At 32.9% G+C, this 24,529-nt stretch overlaps 1 protein-coding gene across 1 annotated transcript; it reads right to left on the bottom strand.

Annotated features, from left to right (window-relative positions):
* Positions 1–5,987: 5,987 nt before the first annotated feature.
* LOC134705856 (perlucin-like protein) lies at positions 5,988–23,846 on the bottom strand. The gene is made up of 5 exons (XM_063564570.1): positions 23,792–23,846; positions 9,797–9,891; positions 8,853–8,949; positions 8,149–8,353; positions 5,988–6,042 (listed from the first exon to the last, which is right to left on the bottom strand). The coding sequence occupies exons 1-5, from the start codon at positions 23,844–23,846 to the stop codon at positions 5,988–5,990; spliced, it is 507 nt and encodes a 168-aa protein (XP_063420640.1).
* Positions 23,847–24,529: the final 683 nt, after the last annotated feature.

Below are 24,529 nucleotides of genomic sequence, written 5' to 3'. Positions count from 1 at the left end.
TTTGGGTTGATGTTTAGACGAGTTGTATAATATATACATATATATTTCGTCTCCAATTAAGCCCAAACATGTAAGATCTTTTAATGAGCATCAGCGGTATTCAAACCCTTGCTTCTGTAACATCGTTACATTGTCGGCTACGTGTCCAGCACTCTTGACCTCTTGACAACCTAGGCTACAAACAATATAGAATACAGTGATTGATGAAATAACTGTTTTCGTCGACTTTGTCATGACGAATAGTGGCAAGTAGATGAGGTATCTTTCAGATTACCTATTTTTGGTTGTCGTAAAGAATGATAATGTTAATCATCATGCCACCGCATCAATTTTTTTATATGGATTTTCTCCACCAAAGAACAAATGGTTATACAGGACTTGTACCATATAATATTTACAATTCTTCTAGAATTTAGCCAATCAATGATAGATCTTGTTCTTGCCTCGGCGGGATTGTAACTCTAGCTTGTATGACAGCATGGCAACACCACCTGAGACGTGTTCAGCACCCTAGAGAACTCGACCATCTAGGCTTCATGACTATCAGTAATCGATGGAATGGTCTTCCCTCGTCGGCTTTATCTAGGGTTGTTACACAGAACACGATGTAAAAAGAAAACTGTGGATACTTTTTTTGGTAACATTTTTTCTTTTTGACTATTAATTTATTTGAAGGAAATGGAATCCCCAGATATGACATCTCACCTTCTAAAGGAATACTGATAATCCCAGTCAATCGTGATTTAAAGTGATCGCACGTACCACATATGGTGTTCAAACTAACAACCTCAGCATGCTCAGTACTGACATGATTTAGAGGTTAGTGATCTAGTATATAAGGTACTGAAACCACTCGACCACTTAGTTCTATATTAACAAAGAATATATTGTATATATAATTTTTAAAGTTAGTCTTCATTGATCATTTACATAATATAGATAACAATATATAACTTAGAGAAATAAATTATTAAACACTGTACATTCGCGATTCGTTTCATTATAAGTTTTTTTAATTTTAAAGCTTTTGCTATGATTTATTTTAGAAACGCTAGAAAACATAACTTAACGCCAAATTCTTACCTATCAGACCTACAATTATCGCCAAGTACAACATGTTATCAGTACGTGAATACATTCTAACATAATTAAGCATTGTTCTGCTTTATCTATATGGTGTTGTAATTGAGGCAGTAGTTTTGAGACGCCCACTCAAATAGAGTACACTTTTTACTGCACGCGTAGTCGGATGCGTTCACTACGAGAACACTTGTACCCAACTAGGGTAAAATTCAAAACCTTGAATATGAAAGCCTCGAAATCCATGATACTTTTTATGTGCGGTAGCTATAGCTTCAAAATCCAATCATGTACACGACATATAATACACACTAGAACACGGCCGCGAAATAGCGGGCATTCAGAGCGTAGTTTAAAGTATGTAAAGTGTTGTTGGAAGAATTTTGTAAAATATTGAATGACTGGAGAATTTCAGCAAAAGTATCATAAGTCATAGGTTATTGGGGACAGGAAAATGCTTTTTTTTTATATCCCGCTCCTCCTTTATTTCTAATATTCCCATTTTTTGGTTTTCTATCAATTTCAATATGAACATACATTAAGTATGTTATGAACATTCAAGTAAGGAGCCTGTAATTCATTGGTTGTTGTTTGTTTATGTGTTACATATTTGTTTTTCGTTCATTTTTTTGTGCATAAATAAGGCCGCTAGTTTTCTGGTTTAGATTGTTTTTCATTGTCAGTTCGGGGCCTTTTAAAGCTGAGTATGCGGTATGGGCTTTGCTCGTTGTTGAAGGTCGTACGGTAACCTATAATTGTTCATATCTTTGTCATATAATGGTCTCTTGTGGAGAGTTGTCTCAACATGGCAATCATACCACATCTTCTTTTTTTTTGTAAAAGATTTAATGACTGGAAAAAGATTTAATGACTGGAGAATTTCAGAAAAGGTATCAAAAGTTCACATGAATATTTTTAGCGCTTATCTGTATATTATGAACATTCATTACTATATAAAAAAGTGTATTTACTTTCAATTCGAAGTTTACTAATCGATCCATAGTTGTCATTGATATAGTATACAGACCCTCTCTATTTAATAAACTCTGTGACTGCCTTGGATAGATAACTTGAAAATGATAGCAGATAGAATTCTGAAAATACACATTATTCTTTGTATATGTATGTTCAAAGTATACAGAAAAACGCAAACCGGAAGTCTTATTTGACTAAAAATTTCGTCCAATGACGGGACAATATCCGGATGTCTTTTTTCTCTTTTTTCTCCAAAAAAAACCTCAATCTGAATAATCATATGAATGGATGACAAATGGCACTATGCACTGTACCTATAGCACACAGCGGCGTGTCGATTAATTTATTTTGGAAAGAAGAGAAGCGACACCAAAAAAAGAGGTCTTTTCGTTTAATATTGTAGATATATTCATACGTCGGATACCGGGCAGTTTCTTTGTTTTATATATTGGGAATTTATTTTTGTTTCCAAACAGAATTATAAGGTTATGTTTAAGTTCACTGCACAATTGTAAATTGTCTTCCTAAAGACCAGCAAAAATAAATGGTACAAGTTCACGTAGTCATAAAAAAAGTCGTATCATTTACGTTATCGAACAAAAAATCAGAAATACGGAATATTATATGTGAATGGTTAGGAAATCCGTTTCCCCTACATGTTTTAAAAGTGTAAGAAAAATGTTTTCACTGATACAAACGTTTTAAGAACCAGCTTTGTGTAACTATAGACAAATTCGACTGTATATACGGAAGTTAATATGTTTACTCTGATTTGAAATTATCTTTTATAACTTTTGTTTAGTAATTGACAACCTATGTTGTTTATGGGTAATAGGTGAAATGTTGCATGATCCCTCAAAATGACAGCAGGCGAAGTTTTCCGAACGATTTTTATTTGTACACTGCTAAACACTGTCAGGTCCTGGCCATGGTATATTTTGGAGAAATGTTTTTCCCTTACTTTTACTAAAAAAAATATTCTCTGTGTGTGCCATTGCAAGAAATAGTTTTGCTCGTTATTTTGTCATATTAAAAAATAATCTCAACAAAATTTTCCCGTTTAAACAATTAAAAAAAAAGTTTGGCATGTAAAACGGACGAAGACATTCTAACAGAAGTACAAATACCAGTCCTCCCTTTTGTGTATACATATGAGAAAACATTTCAAAGTTATTATTGAATTCAAATCCATCACACATACGGTACATATTGGAGTCCGAAAAAATAAAGGACTTCATTCCTATCAAACTCCTTTTTAATTGTTGACCAGTATATTTCTTTTAGTTTTGGGTAAAATTGTAAAGGAAATAATACTATCAAGACGTCCTTCCATACATTTTTTTTTCTGTTCTGACTACGTTTCACCCAATCGAAATGGTGCATGGACATATTTTGTTTCATATTATTAGAATTATTTTCAATATTATCGGTATTAAACTTGATTATCGACACATGAAAGTTTGTCAGCATTGTCAATATTTTAAACGTTAAAGTACCAATAGTTCGGTCACTACTCAATTAAGTTTGTCGATAACGTAGAGAATTTTGACGGTAAAGAAACATCAATTCGATCACTTCTCTGTTACGGGCTGTACAATGACTAGCAGAATGTAAATTTCTTTTTATCCTATGCAACATTGAATCTTAAATTATATGCTTGGTTTGTTATGATTATTTTGTTATTTGTTTTGTTGTCATCTTTTATAATTAGTTAGTTTATTTGTTTAAAGCTTTGTGTGTTAATTATGTTTATGTTATTGTTTTTCTGTTTCTGTTTTTTAGGGGTGGTAGGGTGGGAAGTGTTAATTGCTCCTTTCAAGGTCTTGGTATCTTAAATAATCCTGCTTCTTTTTTTATTATAAACTAATTTATAATAAATAGTTTAACAGAGGAAACTACATATGATTATTTTGATTACATTCTATAAACATTAAATTCTTATAATATTTCATTATCTTTTTTTAAAGACTTATTCAAAGTATACAGAATAAGACTAAATATCTTGCAGGAAGGTAAACAAAGATGTTGATCCAAATCAAAAATAATCTGGTAGAAACTGTACTGTATCATCCAAATATTTTAGAGGTTAAAAACCAATAATACCGTGTTAAAAAACCTAAAGTATATAAATCAATACTTTGTACAAAAACATTATATAAGAAAAAACTGAACTCAAAAGCAAATTCAAAAACGGGAAGTTCATTGGAACTGATAAAATAAAATGCATCAATTAACGGAACAATGGAAAACTATTGACATCTTCCTCACTTGGTACATGCATTTTTATTTGACAATGGTCAGTTTAATTCGGCTTTATAGCTTGCTGTATGCCAGTTGTTTATACTTCCGTTGTATTGAAAAAAAAAATCGATTATTTTTTTGAAAAAAAAATTGTGCTTAAATGACTTAATGCGTCAAACGAAAAATTACCTTACACTGATTAAAAAAAAATTCCGTCTTGTATCTTTTTATGAAATAAGAGAGATAGTTATCTGATTCTGGAGTCAAATGATAAGATACTCTAACACTATACTTACTTTGAGGGAGATACTTTAACAAATTAACTTACGTTGGCATATGACACCATACATTAAACTGCTTCTAAATAATATGATTTCGATGTACTATTGCTTGAAATAGCGGAAGAGATCGATTACTTCTTTTGGTCTGCACAAAGATACCATAAAAAAGTTTAATCACAAAAATACTGAACTCCAATAATTCAAACTCATAAGTCGAAATTTATCGCAGGTTCTCCGAAAGGGTAAGCCGATCCTACTCCAAATGTGGCACTGTCGTGTTGCTCATGTTAGTTCAAAATGCAATAAACGAATGGCTTTTCGATGTTGACAGGAATATCAATAATGTGGTCATTTTATATAAATTTCCTGTTTACAAAACTTTGTATTTTTCGAAAGACTAAGGATTTTCTTATCCCAAGCATATATTACCTGTACCGTATTTGGCACAACTTTTTGGAATTTTGGATCCTTAATGCTCTTCAACTTTTTACTTGTTTGGCTTTAAAAATATTTTGATATGAGCGTCACTGATGAGTCTTATGCAGACGAAACGCGCGTCTGGCGTACTAAATTATAATCCTGGTACCTTTGATAACTATTTTCATTGTAGAATATTTATGAAAGTGAACTCTTAATTACTACACTTATGAAGTGTACAAAGCCCTGGTTCATATTCAATAGAAAAACACCTATAACTGATTACAGATGAAAGAGAATAGAATTAAAAAAAACCCCAGCATTTTGAATATTTAATATACTTAGAATAGTAAATATATGGAACAACGGCAAAACTAATCAAATGGGACAAAGGTGAAGGTAAAATAATCTTTAAATTGATTTTGATACCAGACATTATAGTCATTGTTTTTTTTTTATCAAAGAGAAACTTGATATATAAAGCAAATGAATTTTTCGAACGCTTCCTTCGGTTTAAGTTTCATGAATATCAACCAGCGGTATATTACTGTTGCCTTTATTTTTTTAGGTCTGCAAACTTATTTTATGGTACATGTACCCGTTGTTAAGACAGTGGATGAGATTAATAAGATGGAGGATTTAGTTGATAAAATGTTTTAACAGATCAATATAATCATACTACGAACTTCGCTATTTATCTGCAAGGGTGTTGTATGAATGCGTGTTTATTTTTTGTAAAAAATAAAAGGTTCATTGGAGATATTTCATATACTTATATGTTCTGTTTATTTTCATCGCATTTTTCTTAGACTCGGGTCGATTAAAATTTGTTGTATACGATTTTTTTTTATATTTAAGCGAAGACTCCACGTTATCTGTTAAAGTATTTCAAGTCCGATGCTAGCAAGTCTCTGGCTTGCACTAAACAACTTGAATATTTGAAATAACAAATATTGTACTGCCTTTGAATATGATTATAAACACGATTTTTAATCATTTTTTTCCAGCTAAACCAATATCTGGGATCAATGGTCCTGCAATTTTAAATCTGAAAAGAGAAAAATAGTTCATAAAAATAGTACTTGATAAATTGCATGCCTTTATTGGTGATTTTGAATCTGTTCAAAGTTTTGATTTTTCTACCCTGTATACCACATTGCCTCACAGTCTCATTAAGAAAAAATTAACACACCTTATCAAATGGGCATTTAAAAAGTCAAAATGTGAATATATATGTTCAAACTCTTTTAGGTCATTTTTTAGTAGCAATAAACAAAAAAAACTATATCAATTGGACATGCTTTGGTACTATATATGCCCTTGAATTTTTACTAGTTAACATTTTTGTTCGCTTTGGTGATTCCGTATATCGTCAGATTATCGGAATTCCAATGGGGACTAACTGTGCACCACTTATTGCGGACCTGTTTTTGTATTGTTATGAGTTACAATTTATGACAAAAATAAGCAAAGACCCATCGAAACAACATCTGATAAACAAATTTAATAATACTTTTAGATATTTGGATGATATTTTGGCTCTCATTAATGACGACTTCAGTATGTATATTAAAAAAAATTATTCTGTTAAACTAACTTTGAATAAAGCTAATACTAACAATGACCTCTGCCCTTTCCTCGATCTTGATATCTATATCACAAACGGAAAGCTGAATACTAAAATTTATAACAAAAGAGATGATTTTTCATTTCATATCGTTAATTATCCATTTTTAGATGGTGACGTTCCCTTGTCACCATCTTATGGTGTTTATATATCTCAACTTGTACGATTCGCTCGTGTATGTAACACTGTTTTAGATTTTAACGAGAAAAACTTATGTATTACTGAAAAATTATTACACCAGGGTTTTCGATATCACAAACTAGTCAAAACATTTACTAAATTTTATCATCGGTGTAAGGCCATCATTCGTAAATATAGCTCAACATGCAGACGTCTTATACATTCAGGTATTTCACATCCAATTTTTTTTATAGAAATAATCTTTATAAAGCACAAAGGTGTCAGTATTCACCTCAGAAACTAACAAAATCTTTGAATAGACTTATTAAGAAGGGATATAGTTACGATACTGTTGTCAGGTCATTAAAGATTGCATATTTTGGCGTTAATATTGATACACTTATAGGGTCTTTGCATCGACACACATTTATTCAAAAAACAGTCATTGGCATGACACGGGTAATGTTCTTCTCATATATGTTATGATGGTATGATAATAAACCCCTAACGGGACAGATTGTGCCTGATGTTCATATGATGGAATCATAATCTTTCAGTCAGTTTAATTGAAGTCTGGAGCTGGCATGTCAGTTAACTGCTAGTAGTCTGTTGTTATTTATGTATTATTGTTATTTTGTTTATTTTCATTGGTTACATCTTCTGACATCAGACTCGGACTTCTCTTGAACTGAATTTTAATGTGCGCATTGTTATGCGTTTACTTTTCTACATTGGCTAGATGTATAAGGGGAGGGTTGAGATCTCACAAACATGTTTTTGCGCCTGTCCCAAGTCAGGAGCCTCTGGCCTTTGTTGGTCTTGTATTATTTTAATTTTAGTTTCTTGTGTACAATTTGGAAATTAGTATGGCGTTCATTATCACTGAACTAGTATATATTTGTTCAGGGGCCATCTGAAAGACGCCTCCGGGTGCGGGAATTTCTCGCTATATTGAATGAAGACCTGTTGGTGACCTTCAACTGTTGTTTTTTTCTATGGTTGGGTTGTTGTCTCTTTGACACATTCACCATTTCCATTCTAAATTTTATTCATATCCATTTTTTTTTATCAATTATTTTCTATAAGAACACATCTTTTTAAATCTCAGGAAGTCCTGCGAAAGATAAAAAACCATAATGTTCGCAAATTTGTTACATTTCAAAATCAGAAATTATGTCGCTTGACAAGTCCCAGTATATTAGATTTGCCGACCTTTAATGGTCAGTTTTTCAAAAAAAAAAAAGTTAAGTTATTTGTTATATATACTATGTGTAAAAAAATATTGAAATATCCGAAAGTATCAAAAATAGAGTTCTTTTTTTGGCTTACTTTCAACATCACACCTAACGTATGTTTGTTGTAGGTCTTTGTTCGAGTTTAAATCATTCTCAGATCTATATAAATTACCCTGCTTCACAAATGTAGTTTTGAAGAACATCACATTGAAAATCATTCCATTGATAACCTTGTGAACCAAACAAATGTAAACAATCTTCGTCATGGTGTAAATTGTTTGGTTCACCCGGATGCCAGTCAGTGTACGTAAAGTTCTTGCCACTGGTTACCCATTTCCAATGGCCTTCAACTTCATCTTTGCCACCTAACCAGAAATCTGTCGAAAATTATAAAATAAAAAAACAACAACAAATGAATGCACAATCGATCTTTGTACCTGCATGTACCAATAGGACCTGAATGTTATGCATAACAATACAAATAATAATAATAATAATCTTGTTTTCTAATCCTTCGAATTTGTCTCAGAACATGGAAATCTTCTGCAACAAATAACTAATAAAATTGTCACTTCATTCATGCTTATTTGTATCCCATCACCCATCACACTTTCAAAACAACATGTATTATAAGCAAGCGAAATCATTTACCTTTTATAAAATTAATCATGTTGAGCATATACCGTTAGATCGATGTCTTTTATTTTAGCGTAATTTGCACAATGGTCGTTACTGAGAAGTAATGGAGAAGAAGGGAAAAAAAAGAAAAAGGTAATACATTTCAATCTCATATTTTGCTTGATTTTTGCTATTTGGCATTTACATTCATCTTTATGTTACAAAGTACATATTGACAACATACATACAGGTACACACTTTTACCCGTCTGTTTTGCCAAGGTTTCTAGGTAGTCTGATTCATCCTTCGTTTCTAACTCCGCCAAATAGCCTCCATCATATTCCTGACAAACATCCTACAAGAAAAAATATTTTAGTCCTTATAATTCTTTATCCAAATATTTGTGATTTTAATTAAGCGTTTTTATGTTTAATGGCTACTATATTCACCATCGAATGCACAATTGAAATTTCGAAACTAGGTAGTTATACAAATTTGAAGAGTACCAGTAACGAAATAAATTTTTGCTTGCAAGTTTTCATTTGTATAACACTGTTTTATGCACTGACATAAATTCGAGAAATCATTCATGAAATTTCGCTTAATTTTATTTGAATTTTAGTTCTATACATATTCAAAGGTTTAATGCATTTTATTTTTTTTGCTATTTATGCATTAGAATATAAACGACTTTTATCTATTTGTTTTTCAATGTCCCTGTATTCCTGCACGATATAATAAGGATTAAGCACATGTTTTAGAGTAGAAGTTCTTGGTGTGTAAACTGGGACCAATAAAGTCACAAAAGAAACAACCACATATACCTATTACAATGGGTTTAACATAACCAATAAGCTTTTGAAATAATAAAAAAAAGGTTATCCGTTGTTCTTTATTTCACTGGTACAGTGCTGCCCTGTGAAAAGGAATAGTTACATAGATATGGGACGATGTGGTGTGAGTGCCAATGAGACAACTCTTTATCCAAATAACAATTTATAAAAGTAAACCATTATAGGTCAATGTACGGCCTTCAACACAGAGCCTTGGCTCACACTGAACAACAAGCTTTCAAGGGCCCCAACATCTGTAATATTAAACTTAATTCGGGCTATAGGAAATGACTACTTGTAAAATGCTATTCTGAACACTAGTAATTTAAAGAATAACATGAATTCAGACATAATCGTCAGCTTCCTTACTCTAGCTATTGTCCATTCATGTGCATCAGTACTAAACAAATAACACGAAGACCCATGGTGTAGCCATTTTGCAGGGCAAGCAGCAAGCAAGATACCTACAATTATAAAAAAGATCATATGAAAATATTTTCTTTCAATTTTACATGATAACAAAAAGTAAAATCACATATATACTGACCTCAGAGAAGTATTCCAAAAGGAAAGTCCCTTATCAAATGACACAAAAGTGCGAACAAATCAAACGAATGGATTACAATTGTCATATTCCTGACTTGTAACAGGCATTTTCTTATGTAGAACAATACATGGTCAATCTGTGTTTAACGTTCAAATTGATATCTGTAAGGCAACATCTTGGTTTTGTTGCTTATCATATTCAAGAATTTATTCACATAGACATATACATGTATATATAGTTCGTCTCAAATTACTTTTACTGTTTAGTCAATTTTTAGTAATATCCGTTAACGTGGCTCGGTTCTGATACAGTTCGTCATTGTGTTATTGGGCTATGGTAATTTTTGTGTATATTGTTTTTCGTGTTTGCTTATTTGCTTATTCAATATGCTTTTTGTTTTTCTGTGTTGACATATTTGTTTGTTTTTAAAGAGATTCAGATTAAAATAAAATGTTGAATGCTGTACCTCTATTTTTGACATTTTTATCTATTACGTCTATAGATACAGGAAGATGTGGTGTGAGTGCCAATGAGACAACTCTCCATCCAAATAACAATTTAAAAATTAAACCATTATAGGTTAAAGTACGGCCTTCAACACGGAGCCTTGGCTCACACCGAACAACAAGCTATAAAGGGCCCCAAAATTACTAGTGTAAAACCATTCAAACGGGAAAACCAAAGGTCTAATCTATATAAACAAAACGAGAAACGAGAAACACGTATATATTACATAAACAAACGACAACTACTGTACATCAGATTCCTGACTGTTTGTTTTATTCACACATCGTTGTTAATATAATGTATATTTTTGAGACTGTCATACAGGTGAGATGTTAAGCTAGCTATAAAACATGGTTAAATCCACGATTTTCTACAAAAGAAAATGCCTGTACCAGGTCCGGAATTTGACAGTTGTTACCATTCGTTTGATGTGTTTAAGAGATTTGATTTTGCCATTTTCTTTGGGACTTTTTGTTTAGAAATTTTCAGGGGAGTTCATTAATTTTACTTTCAGCATAATAATTTCAGATCTTCAAATTTGCGTATTCAAATTTTTGTTCTTCCCTTATAAGCGGGAGTGAAACATCGTGGCATCACCGCCTACCCCGTGTCCAGCTCCCTCGACCACTCAAGCACCTAGGCTACATCAAGATGTATAGTGGTAAGTAGATGGTGTACCCTTCAATTCAGCTATTTTTGGTTGTCGTAAAGAATTATAATATTAATTATCATGCCACCAAATTAAATGTGAATTTTATCATGTGGACTTTGTATATTTAACTAGAACACACCCGTGATATCGCGGGTGCGTGACTGAATTAAAGTATATAACTATGCGCAAGACTTATTTTTGTATAAGTATTGTCATCTGATAAAGTCATGTCGATTATAAGATAGTTATCACAGTTTTCACTGCTTTCAAATCTTTCTGTTTGAACCCGTCTTACTGGAACTTAACAATTATTGGTAATATTAATTATTTGGAAAACAAAAGGTCCTGGGATGGAGTATTTTTTTAATCAACAGCATTGTCCTATATTAGTTATAAATAAAGTTGAATTCTTTGATTCGCTGTTTTACGTCATGCCCGATTACAAATTGAAAGCTGTACATATACGCCTTATTTTTAGTATTCGTATTGTTATCTTATAAAGTCTTACTGATTAAAATACTACAATAGGTAATAATTTGACAATTTAGTAGTGTCAACCCTGTTATTATGACCCGTGTATATAGCATATCCTGAATATACCGTTTGGTGGTGCGCCTGTCAAATACGGAACGTACAGATAAGGTAATAGGTAACAGATGAATATACTATTGGTGTCGGTATCGGACTCGACCCGGAACTTCTTAATTATTGGCAATATTAATTACGTGGAAAACAAAAGGGCCTGGAGTGGTGTAATTTTTAATCTACACCTTTGTACTTTATTAGTTATATATAAAGTTGAATTCTTTGATTCGTCGTTTTGACGTGATGACGGCTGACAAATTGGACCTCGTAATTTTAGTATTATAGATTCGTCTTAAGTTTAGGCCAACAATGTAAGATCTTCAAACTTGCCAAAGATTTGTTCTTTCATCACTGCTGGTGATCCGATGGATAAATGTGTTGTAGAGTTGTCACTGGTTCAGACATACATTTTGATGAAGCCCTGGTTGTCTTGTGGTCTAACGTGCCGGATATAGTGCAGGTGATTTGGTGTCACGATATTTCAGTTGCACTTAGCTGCCTAGAAAATAAGAAAATTTTGCAGCTCAATGTCTATGGTGCACTTGGATTTAGCTGCCTTAAAAATAAGAAAATTTTGCAGCTCCATGTATATGTTGCTCTTAGATTTAGCTGCCTTGAAAATACATAATTGGTAGTTGAAATTAGCAACGTCCATTGGCCAATATTACGGGATAAAAAGGACGATGCTTTGTTTTTAAATTATTCTTTATCTTTCCTGTATCTTTTCTCGTCTTTTTCGTTAAGACCATCAGGTTCTAAAGTGTGGAGTTGGTGGATCCAAAAGTTTTCTCTTCTCCTTCTTGCCGTGGTGTCCCACTCGGTGTTTACTTCTATAATTTGGAAAGTGACATTATCAAAAGGATGTTTCGTTGAACGAAGATGTCTTGTGAAAGGACAGTTTTTGTTGGTTTTGTACGATGAACGATAGTTATTAAGCCGAATATTAAATTTGTCCATTGTTTCTCCCACATACTGAGTGCCACAAGTGTCACATATTAATATATAAATTGAGTTCTCCGTTTTACAGTTGGAATAAGAGTAGATGGTATAATTTTGTTTAGTAACGGAGCTGATGTCGACCACATTGTTAGTATTAACCGAGCGATGGAGTAGGCTGCTTTGCTAATACAGATGTCACTAATTTGTCACGGATGTTTTAGGTCTCCTGAAGGCCATGACTGGTGGTGATGAAAATACTTTTTTTTAGATTTAAATCATTTTCTATAATTTTCCAATGCTTCTGAACAATGGATGACACATTTTTAAAATCATGATGGTAAGTGAGTACAAGGGGTGTTCTGTTACCTGCTTTATTCTTATCTTTGTACTCAAGAAGTTCTTGGCGACTAGTTCTGTTTGCTCCTTTCGAAAGCGCTATCAATAATGTTGTTATTGTATCCTCGAACAACTAGATGTTTACGAAGTTGTCCAAGTCTAGCCTTTTTTCGTATTTTCATTAGAGCATATTCTCTTGATTCGCAAAGCCTGGCTGAATGGGATACCACGGGAGCAGTGTTTAGGATGGCAACTTTTAGGAGAAAGGAATTGATGTTTGTCCGTTTGTTTGGTATGAAGGTCCGTTATAATGGTTCCATTCTTCGTGTAACTCGTAGTATCGAGGAAGTTTATTTCCTCCATAGAGGATTCATATGCAAATTTTATTGAATGGTGGAAAGAGTTACAGTGTTCTAGAAATTCATTAAGATGTTTTTGTGAATCTGTCCATTTGAAATCCTTGCGGAATATGTCTATACATACAGTGACTAGCAGAATGTTAATTTCGTTTTATCCTATGCAACATTAAATATTAAATTATAGGTTTGGTTTGTTATTATTGTTTTGCTGTCATCTTTTATATATTTGTTAGTTTGTTTGTTTTATTCGTTTGTTGTTTGTTTATAGCTTTGTGTGTTAGTTATGTTTATGTTGATGTTTTTTCTGATGATGGTTTTTGGGGGATAGGGGAAGGGAGAAGGGTAAATTACCGAAAAAATTTAAAGGCTTTCAAAAACAATTTCCAGGAACACTTGAACTTCGAAAATTACATTTTATTTAAAAACCTCTCTGTAGAGGAATATAACAAATACTGGAGTCCCTGGCCCCTATTATAGAATAAGTAACAAATATCTAATATTGATTGAATATATATGACCCCACAAATAGACATGGCAGGAACTAATTAGTTTTCATTGTTTTTACTAGTAGATAATAATTATTCATGCTCAACCCATCGTTGCACCATTATATATTCAGTTGTTGTTTAATTATTTTATACACTCTTTGTGTAAATATGCCATCCTGTATATCTTTGTTCATTCATGTTGTTCTAGTCTATTTCTTACAAACAATACAGAAAATTCATTATAAAAAAAAAAATAATTCAAGTCAAGTTATGTTTATGTTTTTCTGTGTATGTTTATCATCAGTTTGTTCCCTTTGGAATGCCGACAATTTGTTGGAAAAGTCTACCTCCAAACTCAACAACAAATTATACGTAGAGTGACGGTATTAAAAATACCTGACTTACTGTAAAGTAAAATCACAAAAATACTGAGCTTACAGGAAAATCAATTCGGAAACTCCATAATCACAAAGCAAAATCACATAACAAAACGCATAAAAAACGAATGGACAAGAACTGTCATATTCCTCTGGGTACATGTATTTTAAAATGTAGAAAAGGGTGGATTATACCTGGTTTTATAGCGCTAACCCTCTTTCTTTGATGACAGTCTCATGAAATTTCGTTATATTTACAATGATCGGTTAACTAAACAGACACAATAAATAAAATAGACATAATATGGGTACAGCAGTCATCATCATGTAACAATTTTAAAAGGAACAATAAAACAGAACACAAAACCATCTACCTACAAACACATTCATTGATTTGTTTGTCTGACGTCAGAAAATTCTATACGTCACATAGATTTGTCGTTCAATGTACATACAAACATTTTAAAATTTACATAGGCAATGTACACAAACAGGGTTAAAAAATCTAAAGTATGCAAGAATAAATTTCAGAAACAGACCGACATTAAAAATAGTCAAAAAGTTTTATATAATTTAATTGCAATGCTCATATAAGAAGACCCTATTTCAATACTGAAAGAATAACAATGAGACGAAGAACAACGATCAAGAGTTGTTGACGTATTTTCTAAACTATGTTAAAAATTAATTTAGAGTTGTCTCTCTTTGTCTGTTGTTAATTGTAATTCACAAATACCAGAATTAAAATACTACAGACTTTCTGTATTTTATACTTATTTGTGTAGAGGTTCTATCCTCTGTGTTTGATTTACAACATATACAAAACAATCCTTTGAATTAAACACACATTTTATTACACCAACTTGATTTACATTTTCATGACTAAAATATACATTTGTTCTTTGTGGCTTTACTTTGGCTAAATAGTATTCAATAATATTTTGTTGAGGCCCCAGAGTGACTATCAGCTGACCTATATTGACATAGTGCCATAAAACCCCTGGTAGTTAAACACGGTTACACCACCACCTACCATGGGGAGTGACCGGGGAAAACACTCGTATTACCAATGCTCCAGTCATTAGTGCCCCACCTGTTGGCAGGTGTAGGCCTCCCCTCTATAAGATGAGGTGAATAACGTGTGGTAAACATTGTTTCTCCATCACAGGATAAGGGATTGTCAACTGAAACCAAAGTATTTGACCAAGGAAATTGTACATACATTATGACACAACATCATGTGTTGGTTGAAATGGATGTCAAGTATAATATTTGAAATCATAACGGTTCTCAAGATATAGAGCGGACACGATCTTCACCACAGGACACGGGGTTGTCAACTGAAACCAAATTGTTGTTGACCTTGACCTTTGACCTAGGAAGTTGTACATACATCATGACACGCCCTCTGGTGGTGGTTAAAATGGATGTCAAGTATAAACTTTGAATATTAACGGTTATCTAGATATGGAGCGGACACGATCTTCACCACAGGACACAGGGTTGTCAACTGAAACCAAAGTTTTTTTACCTTGATCTTTGACCTAGGAAGTTGTACATACACCATGACACGGCCTCTGGTGGTGGTTAATAAACATGTAAAGTATTAAGTATGAGATCATAATGGTTCTCTAGATATGGAGCGGACACAAAGTTAAAGTGTTACTTACGGACGGACAGACAGACGGACGGACGGACGGACAAACTGATCACTATAGGGCGACTCGCCTAAAGGCGGGGCCCTAATAACAAGTTGAAACAAGGAGTTATCGTTCATAAACTCGCAACAGTAACTTATCAAGTCCAAGTTCGAGATTTAGAACGGGAAGAGAAATATTGATCAGATTCGTGAATTCGTACCGCAGAAGATATACCAAACATACTTGAAGTTACTATATCTGATATTGACACTGAATTCATAACAGTACCAACATATAATTCAAACCGCGATACCGAAAACTCTGAAAATAACAAGGAATCCGAACAAACTAAAATTACCGAAAATAAAACCGTTGAAAATGCTAATGATACTATCGTTACGCACCGCACAGAAAGAGTAAGAAACGCACAAGAGAAACATGACTGTAAATATTTGTAATTACGTTAGTGTAGTGATATAAATGTAGGTTTAGGATTTCATAGTTGAACCTTTAATATATATATAGACAGTAAAGTTTGTAGCTATTTAGTGCAAATGAGTGCAAATTGAATTAATTTCTTTCATTCATTAGAGATTAATCTTGTTTATCTTAATCTTCTGAATTAGAAGGGGGAGAATTGTTATGTTTACATGATACGTTATCACTTTTACAGTTTAATTGGCTTATAATTAATACTGACGATTGCACTGACACACTGTTTTGTACTATGGGAGATGTGATGTGTAATAGCCAATATTCACCGTGTATATTTCCCCAAAAAAATTTGTATTCTTTTCTATTTTTAGCCTAAATTGATCGTCATAGATGGCCCAATTTTCTGACCTTGTTGCCGCTAATCTGATATCGCGCATATATTTTAACAATTCAAGTGCCCGTGTGCTGTTTTTTTTTCAATGTAGACAGTCATAAAAACCATGAATGCTGAAGTCCAATCATTTATCAACAAATAAACACTCGACGATCTTTTTTCAATTCAAATGTCCCCCCTTTTTAATTTAAAATCGCCCTCGTCCACCTTTTCCATTGCTTTTTGCGTTCTCAAAAGAGAATGAAGCTCAATAAACTTTCACTCCCAATTTTTTTTCCTTAATTTTAAAAGGCACGTGTTCCCCACTGTGTCATGAATGCTAGATTCTTTTGACAGAGTGAAATCAATGTAATTATTTGCAATTTCAAAGTTTTGGTGTAACGGGTGGTGCCTTAAAGCGGGGAACGCTCGTGTACCCTCCTCCGACTCATTACCTGATGAGGAATCAGTAGTTTCCACCGATCCTTCTGCACCACGTGTTCGACCCCTTGTGTTTTCTTGGCAGTTTTTTTCCGGCCAGCCCCTTCCTTCTTTTGGGGGATTTCTTCGTTCTGCACTCTCTGTCCTCCTGTCCTGTTAGCCGTTCCTCTCTTCTTTCCCATGGCCCTTGATGGCGATCTTATGGCATTTCTCTTATTTGGCATCTCTTCTTTTTCTTTTAAATAGTTTAACTAATTTGTGTAACACCTGCTTTCTAGTCGACAGCAAATAAACAAGTGCCCGAAACGGGAATTTAAAAATTCTAATTCAAGCTGATACGGAAATTCCCCAAATTCTGATTCAAGCTGCGAGCGCCATCTATGACCATGCCGAATATGGCAATGAGCTACAGGCTGCAACACCCACGCACCCACACAAATATTTGATTGAATTAAACCAGATTATTGAAAATATAAAATTTTTATAATCTCTATCATAAGAATCCACAAATAGTTAATTCCACTCCGCGATTGAATGATTTTGACGTTTGTAGTTCAACGTATTTTGTAATTCATAATAGAAAAATATCATAATGACATAAAATAGAACAATATCACACTGACGGGATCACAGAGTCACGCTATAAGAACCAAAGAAATACAAAAAGTCGAATATACAAAACACACCACCAAAATATGAAAGACAATACAAACACATTGACGAGATGTATAAGTACCGAGCCACGTCAAACGGATATCACATAAAACCATTCAACAGTAAAAGAAATATTGATAGTAGAACAAAGACAATGAAAGAACAATAAAAACCGTTGTTAAGATGGTAAACAACATCAGTACGCAGAATCTATACATCAAGACCATCGTGTATTATTTGTAAAGTTGGTTAGGAATATTATTCAAACAAGGTCTTGGTACCTCCCGATGAACTTATTTAGAAAAAGGACGAGACGTTTTTTGACATACCCCTGTTTCATCAACTTTCTACAAAGACACTGATGACGTTTTACGAAGTCTGATTAGGAGATGCAATTTCTTGAATATCGAATAAGTTGGGAAATATATATCCCATATGCAAGTGAAGTTGGTATATTACTACTAAGGTGGGAGAAATTTATAATTTCAAAATTAAAATGGTCTCGTTTGTCATAGATTACGGTACTGAGATGACTGTGTAAGTCAAATTCGAAATATAAGTCTAAAAATGAGGCGAAGGAAGTCGTGTCTGTTGTCTCTTTAATTTCTAGTTCTGGGGAATATATTAATGGAACCAATGAGAAACGTTTGGATTGTTTATGGAAAGAACATCATCAATATATCTGAAAGTAAAATTAAATAATCTGGCTTCTTTGATCCTCTTGTTTTTGACAAGTGTCTGGAGAACTCCGATTCGTATGAAAATAAGAAGAGGTCGGCAAGAAGAGTTTGTTTCCTTAGGAATGCCGACAATTTGTTGGAAAAGTCTACCCCGAAACTCAACAAATATGTTGTCGATAAGAAACTCCAGCATACTGACCACTTGTTCTTCTGTGTAGCATGTTTTACCCTTTTTGTTTGTCACTATTAACGAAATATGCCTTATGAAATCCCAAAGTAAAAAAAATATAGCGTATGCTACCATTTTTATGTTGAAAGGCATTGTGGATTATTTCTTTAAGGCAATTTTTCAATTTCACATGGGGAATGGTGATTTACAGGATTGAAGAATCAAAAGTTTTGATAGAACTAATTTCAGAAAAAGACCGAGATTTAAAATTGTATAGAAGTTCTTTAGAATTTTGAAGATTCCATATACGGTTAATGCCAAACAGTTTCACAGTATTTCTGAAGACCCTCTTTCACTGCCGACAGAATTTAAGTCAATCTAATGGACAATTCTTTAGGGGAACATGAAGATGATCCAGCAGTATACCGTTGTTTGTACGGAATTTTATGAAGCTTTGGTATCCAATACACACAAGGTAAGTTCTCCGATTTGGTGTTCAATGTAATGTTTATTGAAGCCATGAAGGACTTATGATTTGCTAAAATCTCATCCTTGTCAAATGATATGTCAAACCTCAAAGTACTACACATATGGAATCATTCATTACCGAAAGGCATTACAAAATAGCCTTCCAAGACAAATATATTTTGCATAATACTGTCAATTCATATAATCTAATATCAGGAAGGGCAATAAATCGTATGCATAACAGTTTGATTATAAACACGATTTGTAATTATTTTTTTCCAGTTGAACCAATATCTGGGATCAATGGTCCTGCAATTTTAAATCTGAAAGAAAAAAATAAATAGTTCTTATCCATTTTTTTTGTCAATTGTTTTCTTACACGAACACATATTTTTAAATCTCAGGAAGTCCTGCAAATAAAAAAAACCCATAATGTTCGCAAATTTGTAACATTTGAAAAGCAGAAATTATGTCGTATGACAAGTCCCAGTATATTAGAGTTACCGACCTTTAATGGTAAAAAAAGAGTTAAGTGTTTTGTTATATATACTATGTGTAAAAATGTTGAATAACCGAAAGTATCAAAATAGGGTTCTTATTGTGATCTACTTTTAACATCACACATAACGTATATTTGTTGCAGTTCTTTGTTCGAATTTTTATCCATTCTCAAATCTATAGCTTCACAAATGTAGTAGTGCCGAGCATGACATGCATAATCATTCCATTTTTTATTATCATGTGGACCCCACAAATGTAAACAATCTTCATTATGTTGTAAATTGTTTGGTTCACCCGGATGCCAGTCTGTGTAGGTAAAGTTCTTGCCACTGGTTATCCATTTCCAATGTCCTCCAACTTCATCTTTGCCACCTAACCAGTAATCTGTCAGAAATTAAAAAAGATATAATAGTTTGTTTTTTTTTTAGCGTGAATTGCATAATGGTCTTAATTAAAAATTTAATACCTTTTTGTTTCCTGATTTGCTTTCTTTAACTTATTAGATTATAGGGGTTAGGAAGAAAAAATGATTATTTTACTGATGAAATATTAGGCATCTTTTGGTTTCAAAGTACATACTAACAACATAAATACAGGTACCCACTTTTACCCGTCTGTTCTGCCAAGGTTTCTAGGTAGTCTGACTCATCTTTTGTCTCTAACTCAGCCAAATATCCTCCATCATATGCCTGACAAATATCCTACAAGAAGAATTATGGTACTCCGGATAGATACTTGAAAATCTGATATTTGTTCAATTCTTTAAAAAAAACCTTCTTATTCCTTCTTTTCCAAATAATGCCATAATAATTTGGAAACAACAAATACATTTCTTGTGTACTGAAATTTGAAATTTGTGTAAAGAAGAAAGGACACTGGATATTCCGAGTAGACACTGAGATTTTACAACAATGTTACGTGTTTTGTATTACTTATCAGCATTATACGATTACACACATTTTTTCTAGAGATTATAGATGTGTAAACGGGGCTGATTAACTCACTAAATAAAAGTCCGAATTTAAAGCGTACGGAATAATCTTTCGCTTGCAAGTTTTCATTAGTATGACGTCAAGTTTTGTACTGACGTAAATTTGCTAAATCATTCATGCAAATTCTTTAAATTTTATTTGAATTTTAATTCTGTTCATTTTTAAAGGTTTAATGCATATATATTTATATATATTTTGTTATAAAAGCATTAGAATAGAAACAACCGTTATGTATTTGTTTTTTCAATATCCCCGAATTACTGCATGATATAATAAGGAATGGGAACATTTTTCTAGAGGTTCTTGGTGTGTAAACTGGGATTAATAAAGTCACAAACTGGATAAAAATTGGACAGCTTTTAGGTAGTTTGTTTTTCACAATTACAGTTAACATAACGTCAGTTTTTCCATCGAAGTAGCACTGGTTGACTCTACAGAACAATCTCTGTGATGCAAATGATCCATACATGCAACAATTTCAAGCCTTACCGATAACAACTATGTTAGAAACAAACACATATACCTATTTCAATGGGTTAAGCATATCAAATAAGCTTTTGAAATAATAAAAAAGGTTAACAGTTATCTTTTATTTCACTGGTAAAGTGCTGCCCATGTGAAAAGGAATAGTTACATAGATATGGGAAGATGTGGTGTGAGTTCCATAAAGAATAAAATGCATTCAGACATAATTGTCAGCTTCCTTACTCTAGCTGTTGTCCAATCATGTGCATCAGTACTAAACAAATAACACGAAGACCCATGATGAAGCCATTTTGCAGGACAAGCAGCAAGCGAGATAACTACATTTATAAAAAAGATCATATGAACATATTTTTTTTTCAAACTTACATGATAACAAAAAGTAAGTCACAAGTATACTGACCTCCGAGAAATATTCCAAAAGGAGTCCCTTATCAAATGGCACAAAAGAACACATCAAAAGAATTGATAACAATTGTCATATTCCTGACTTGGAACAGGCATTTTCTTATGTAAAAGAATACACGGTCAATCTGTGTTAAACGTTCAAATTGATATCTGTAAGGCCACATCTTTGTTTTGTTGCTTATCATGTTTAAGAATTTATTAACATAGACATATACATGTATATAATAGTTCGTCTCAAATTTAATTTTACCGTTTGGTCAATTTTCGTAATATCCGTTAACGTGGCTCGGTCCTTATACATCTCGTCATTCTGTTATTGTGCTATGGTAATTTTTGTGTATATTGTCTTTTGTGTTTGCTTATTTGCTTATTCAATATGCTTTTTGTTTTTCTGTGTTGACATATTTGTTTGTTTTTAAAGAGATTCAGATTAAAATAAAATGTTGAATGCTGTACCCCTATTTTTGACATTTTTATTTATTTCGTCTGTTTGATATATTCACACATCGTTGTTAATATAATGTATATTTTTGAGACTGTCATACAGGTGAGAGGTTAAGCTAGCTATAAAACATGGTTTAATTTACTATTTTCTACAAAATGCTAGTACCAAGTCCGGAATAGGACAGTTGCAACCATTCGTCTGATGTGTTTAAGAGTTTTGATTTTGCCATTTTCTTTTGGACTTTTTGTTTAGAAATTTTCTGGGGAGTTTATTTATTTTTACTTTATCGTCTAACAATGTCAGATTTTGAAATTTGCGTATTCAAATTCTTGTTCTTCCCTAATAAGCGGGAGTGAAACATCGTGGCATCACTGCCTACCCCGTATCCAGCTCCCTCAACCACTCAACGACCTTCATTGAGCTACATCAAGATGTATAGTAGTAAGAAGATGGTGTACGCTTCAATTCAGCTTTTTTTGGTTGTCTTAAAGAATTGTAATAATAATTATCATGCCACCACATTAAATGTTAATTTGATCATGTCGACTTTGTACATTTAATTCGTCTTAAGTTTAGGCAAACAATGTAAGATCTTCAAATTTGCCAAATATTTGTTCTTTCATCTCTGTTGGTGATCCGATGTATAAATGTGTTGTAGAGTTGTCACTGGTTCAGACATACATTTTGAAGAAGCCCAGGTGGTCGTGTGGTCTAGCGCGCCTGATAAAGTACAGGCGATTTGGTGTCACGATATCTCAGTAGCATGGGTTCGAATCCCCGAAGGCACATTTTCAGATCTTACATTTTTGGGTTGATGTTTAGACGAGTTGTATAATATATACATATATATTTCGTCTCCAATTAAGCCCAAACATGTAAGATCTTTTAATGAGCATCAGCGGTATTCAAACCCTTGCTTCTGTAACATCGTTACATTGTCGGCTACGTGTCCAGCACTCTTGACCTCTTGACAACCTAGGCTACAAACAATATAGAATACAGTGATTGTTGAAATAACTGTTTTCGTCGACTTTGTCATGACGAATAGTGGCAAGTAGATGAGGTATCTTTCAGATTACCTATTTTTGGTTGTCGTAAAGAATGATAATGTTAATCATCATGCCACCGCATCAATTTTTTTATATGGATTTTCTCCACCAAAGAACAAATGGTTATACAGGACTTGTACCATATAATATTTACAATTCGTCTAGAATTTAGCCAATCAATGATAGATCTTGTTCTTGCCTCGGCGGGATTGTAACTCTAGCTTGTATGACAGCATGGCAACACCACCTGAGACGTGTTCAGCACCCTAGAGAACTCGACCATCTAGGCTTCATGACTATCAGTAATCGATGGAATGGTCTTCCCTCGTCGGCTTTATCTAGGGTTGTTACACAGAACACGATGTAAAAAGAAAACTGGATACTTTTTTTGGTAACATTTTTTCTTTTTAACTATTAATTTATTTGAAGGAAATGGAATCCCCAGATATGACATCTCACCTTCTTAAGGAATACTGATAATCCCAGTCAATCGTGATTTAAAGTGATCGCACGTACCACATATGGTGTTCAAACTAACAACCTCAGTATGCTCAGTACTGACATGATTGAGAGGTTAGTGATCTAGTAGATAAGGTACTTAAACCACTCGACCACTTAATTCCATATTAACAAAGAATATATTGTTAATATGATTTTTAAGTTAATCTTCATTGATCATTTACATAATATAGATAACAATATATAAGTTAGAGAAATAAATCATAAAACACTGTATATTCGCGATTCGTTTCATTATATTTTTTTTTAATTTTAAAGCTTTTGTAATGATTTATTTTAGAAACGCTAGAAAACATAACTTAATGCAAAATTCTTACCTATAAGACCTACAATAATCGCCAAGTACAACATGTTATCAGTACGTGCATACATTCTGACATAATCATGTATTGTTCTGCTTTATCTATATGGTGCATAATTATGTCAAAGTATTGTTGTAATTGAGGCAGTAGTTTTGCGATGCCCACCCAAATAGAGAACTGGAGATTTTATAAATGACACAATGGCAGCATTTGATTTTTTGTGCTGGATTTTTATTTTTAATTAACCAGTAGGCGTATGCATATAAAAATAAAATCCGGAAATTCATACTATAATAGACTTGATCAAGTATAAAATGCGTAATTGTAGTTCCATATCGTCATAATACCAATTAGTAGAATTTAAGAACATTGGTGTACAATAAACTTTACAAGATGAATACCTTGTAAAAGAGTAAAGATATATATCAGCTATACCTGATAAATATATCTGTATATCTCTCTTCAAAATGTTAGGATATCGAGTAATTTGGTTATTTTCCTTGCGGAATATGGCTATACATACAGTGACTAGCAGAATGTAAAATTAATTTTATCCTATGCAACATTGAATCTTAAATTATATGCTTGGTTTGTTATGATATTTTTGTTATTTGTTTTGTTGTCATCTTTTATAATTAGTTCGTTTGTTTATTTTTTTGTTGTTTGTTTATAGCTTTGTGTGTTAATTGTGTTTATTTTATTGTTTTTCTCTTTCTGTTTTAGGGGTGATAGGGGTGGGAAGGGTTAATTGCT

The sequence above is a fragment of the Mytilus trossulus genome, chromosome 2, assembly GCF_036588685.1.
Source record: "Mytilus trossulus isolate FHL-02 chromosome 2, PNRI_Mtr1.1.1.hap1, whole genome shotgun sequence".
Taxonomy (NCBI): domain Eukaryota; kingdom Metazoa; phylum Mollusca; class Bivalvia; order Mytilida; family Mytilidae; genus Mytilus; species Mytilus trossulus.
The sequence above is the reverse complement of the archived record's forward strand: the minus strand, read 5'-3'. Positions and strand labels throughout refer to the sequence as shown.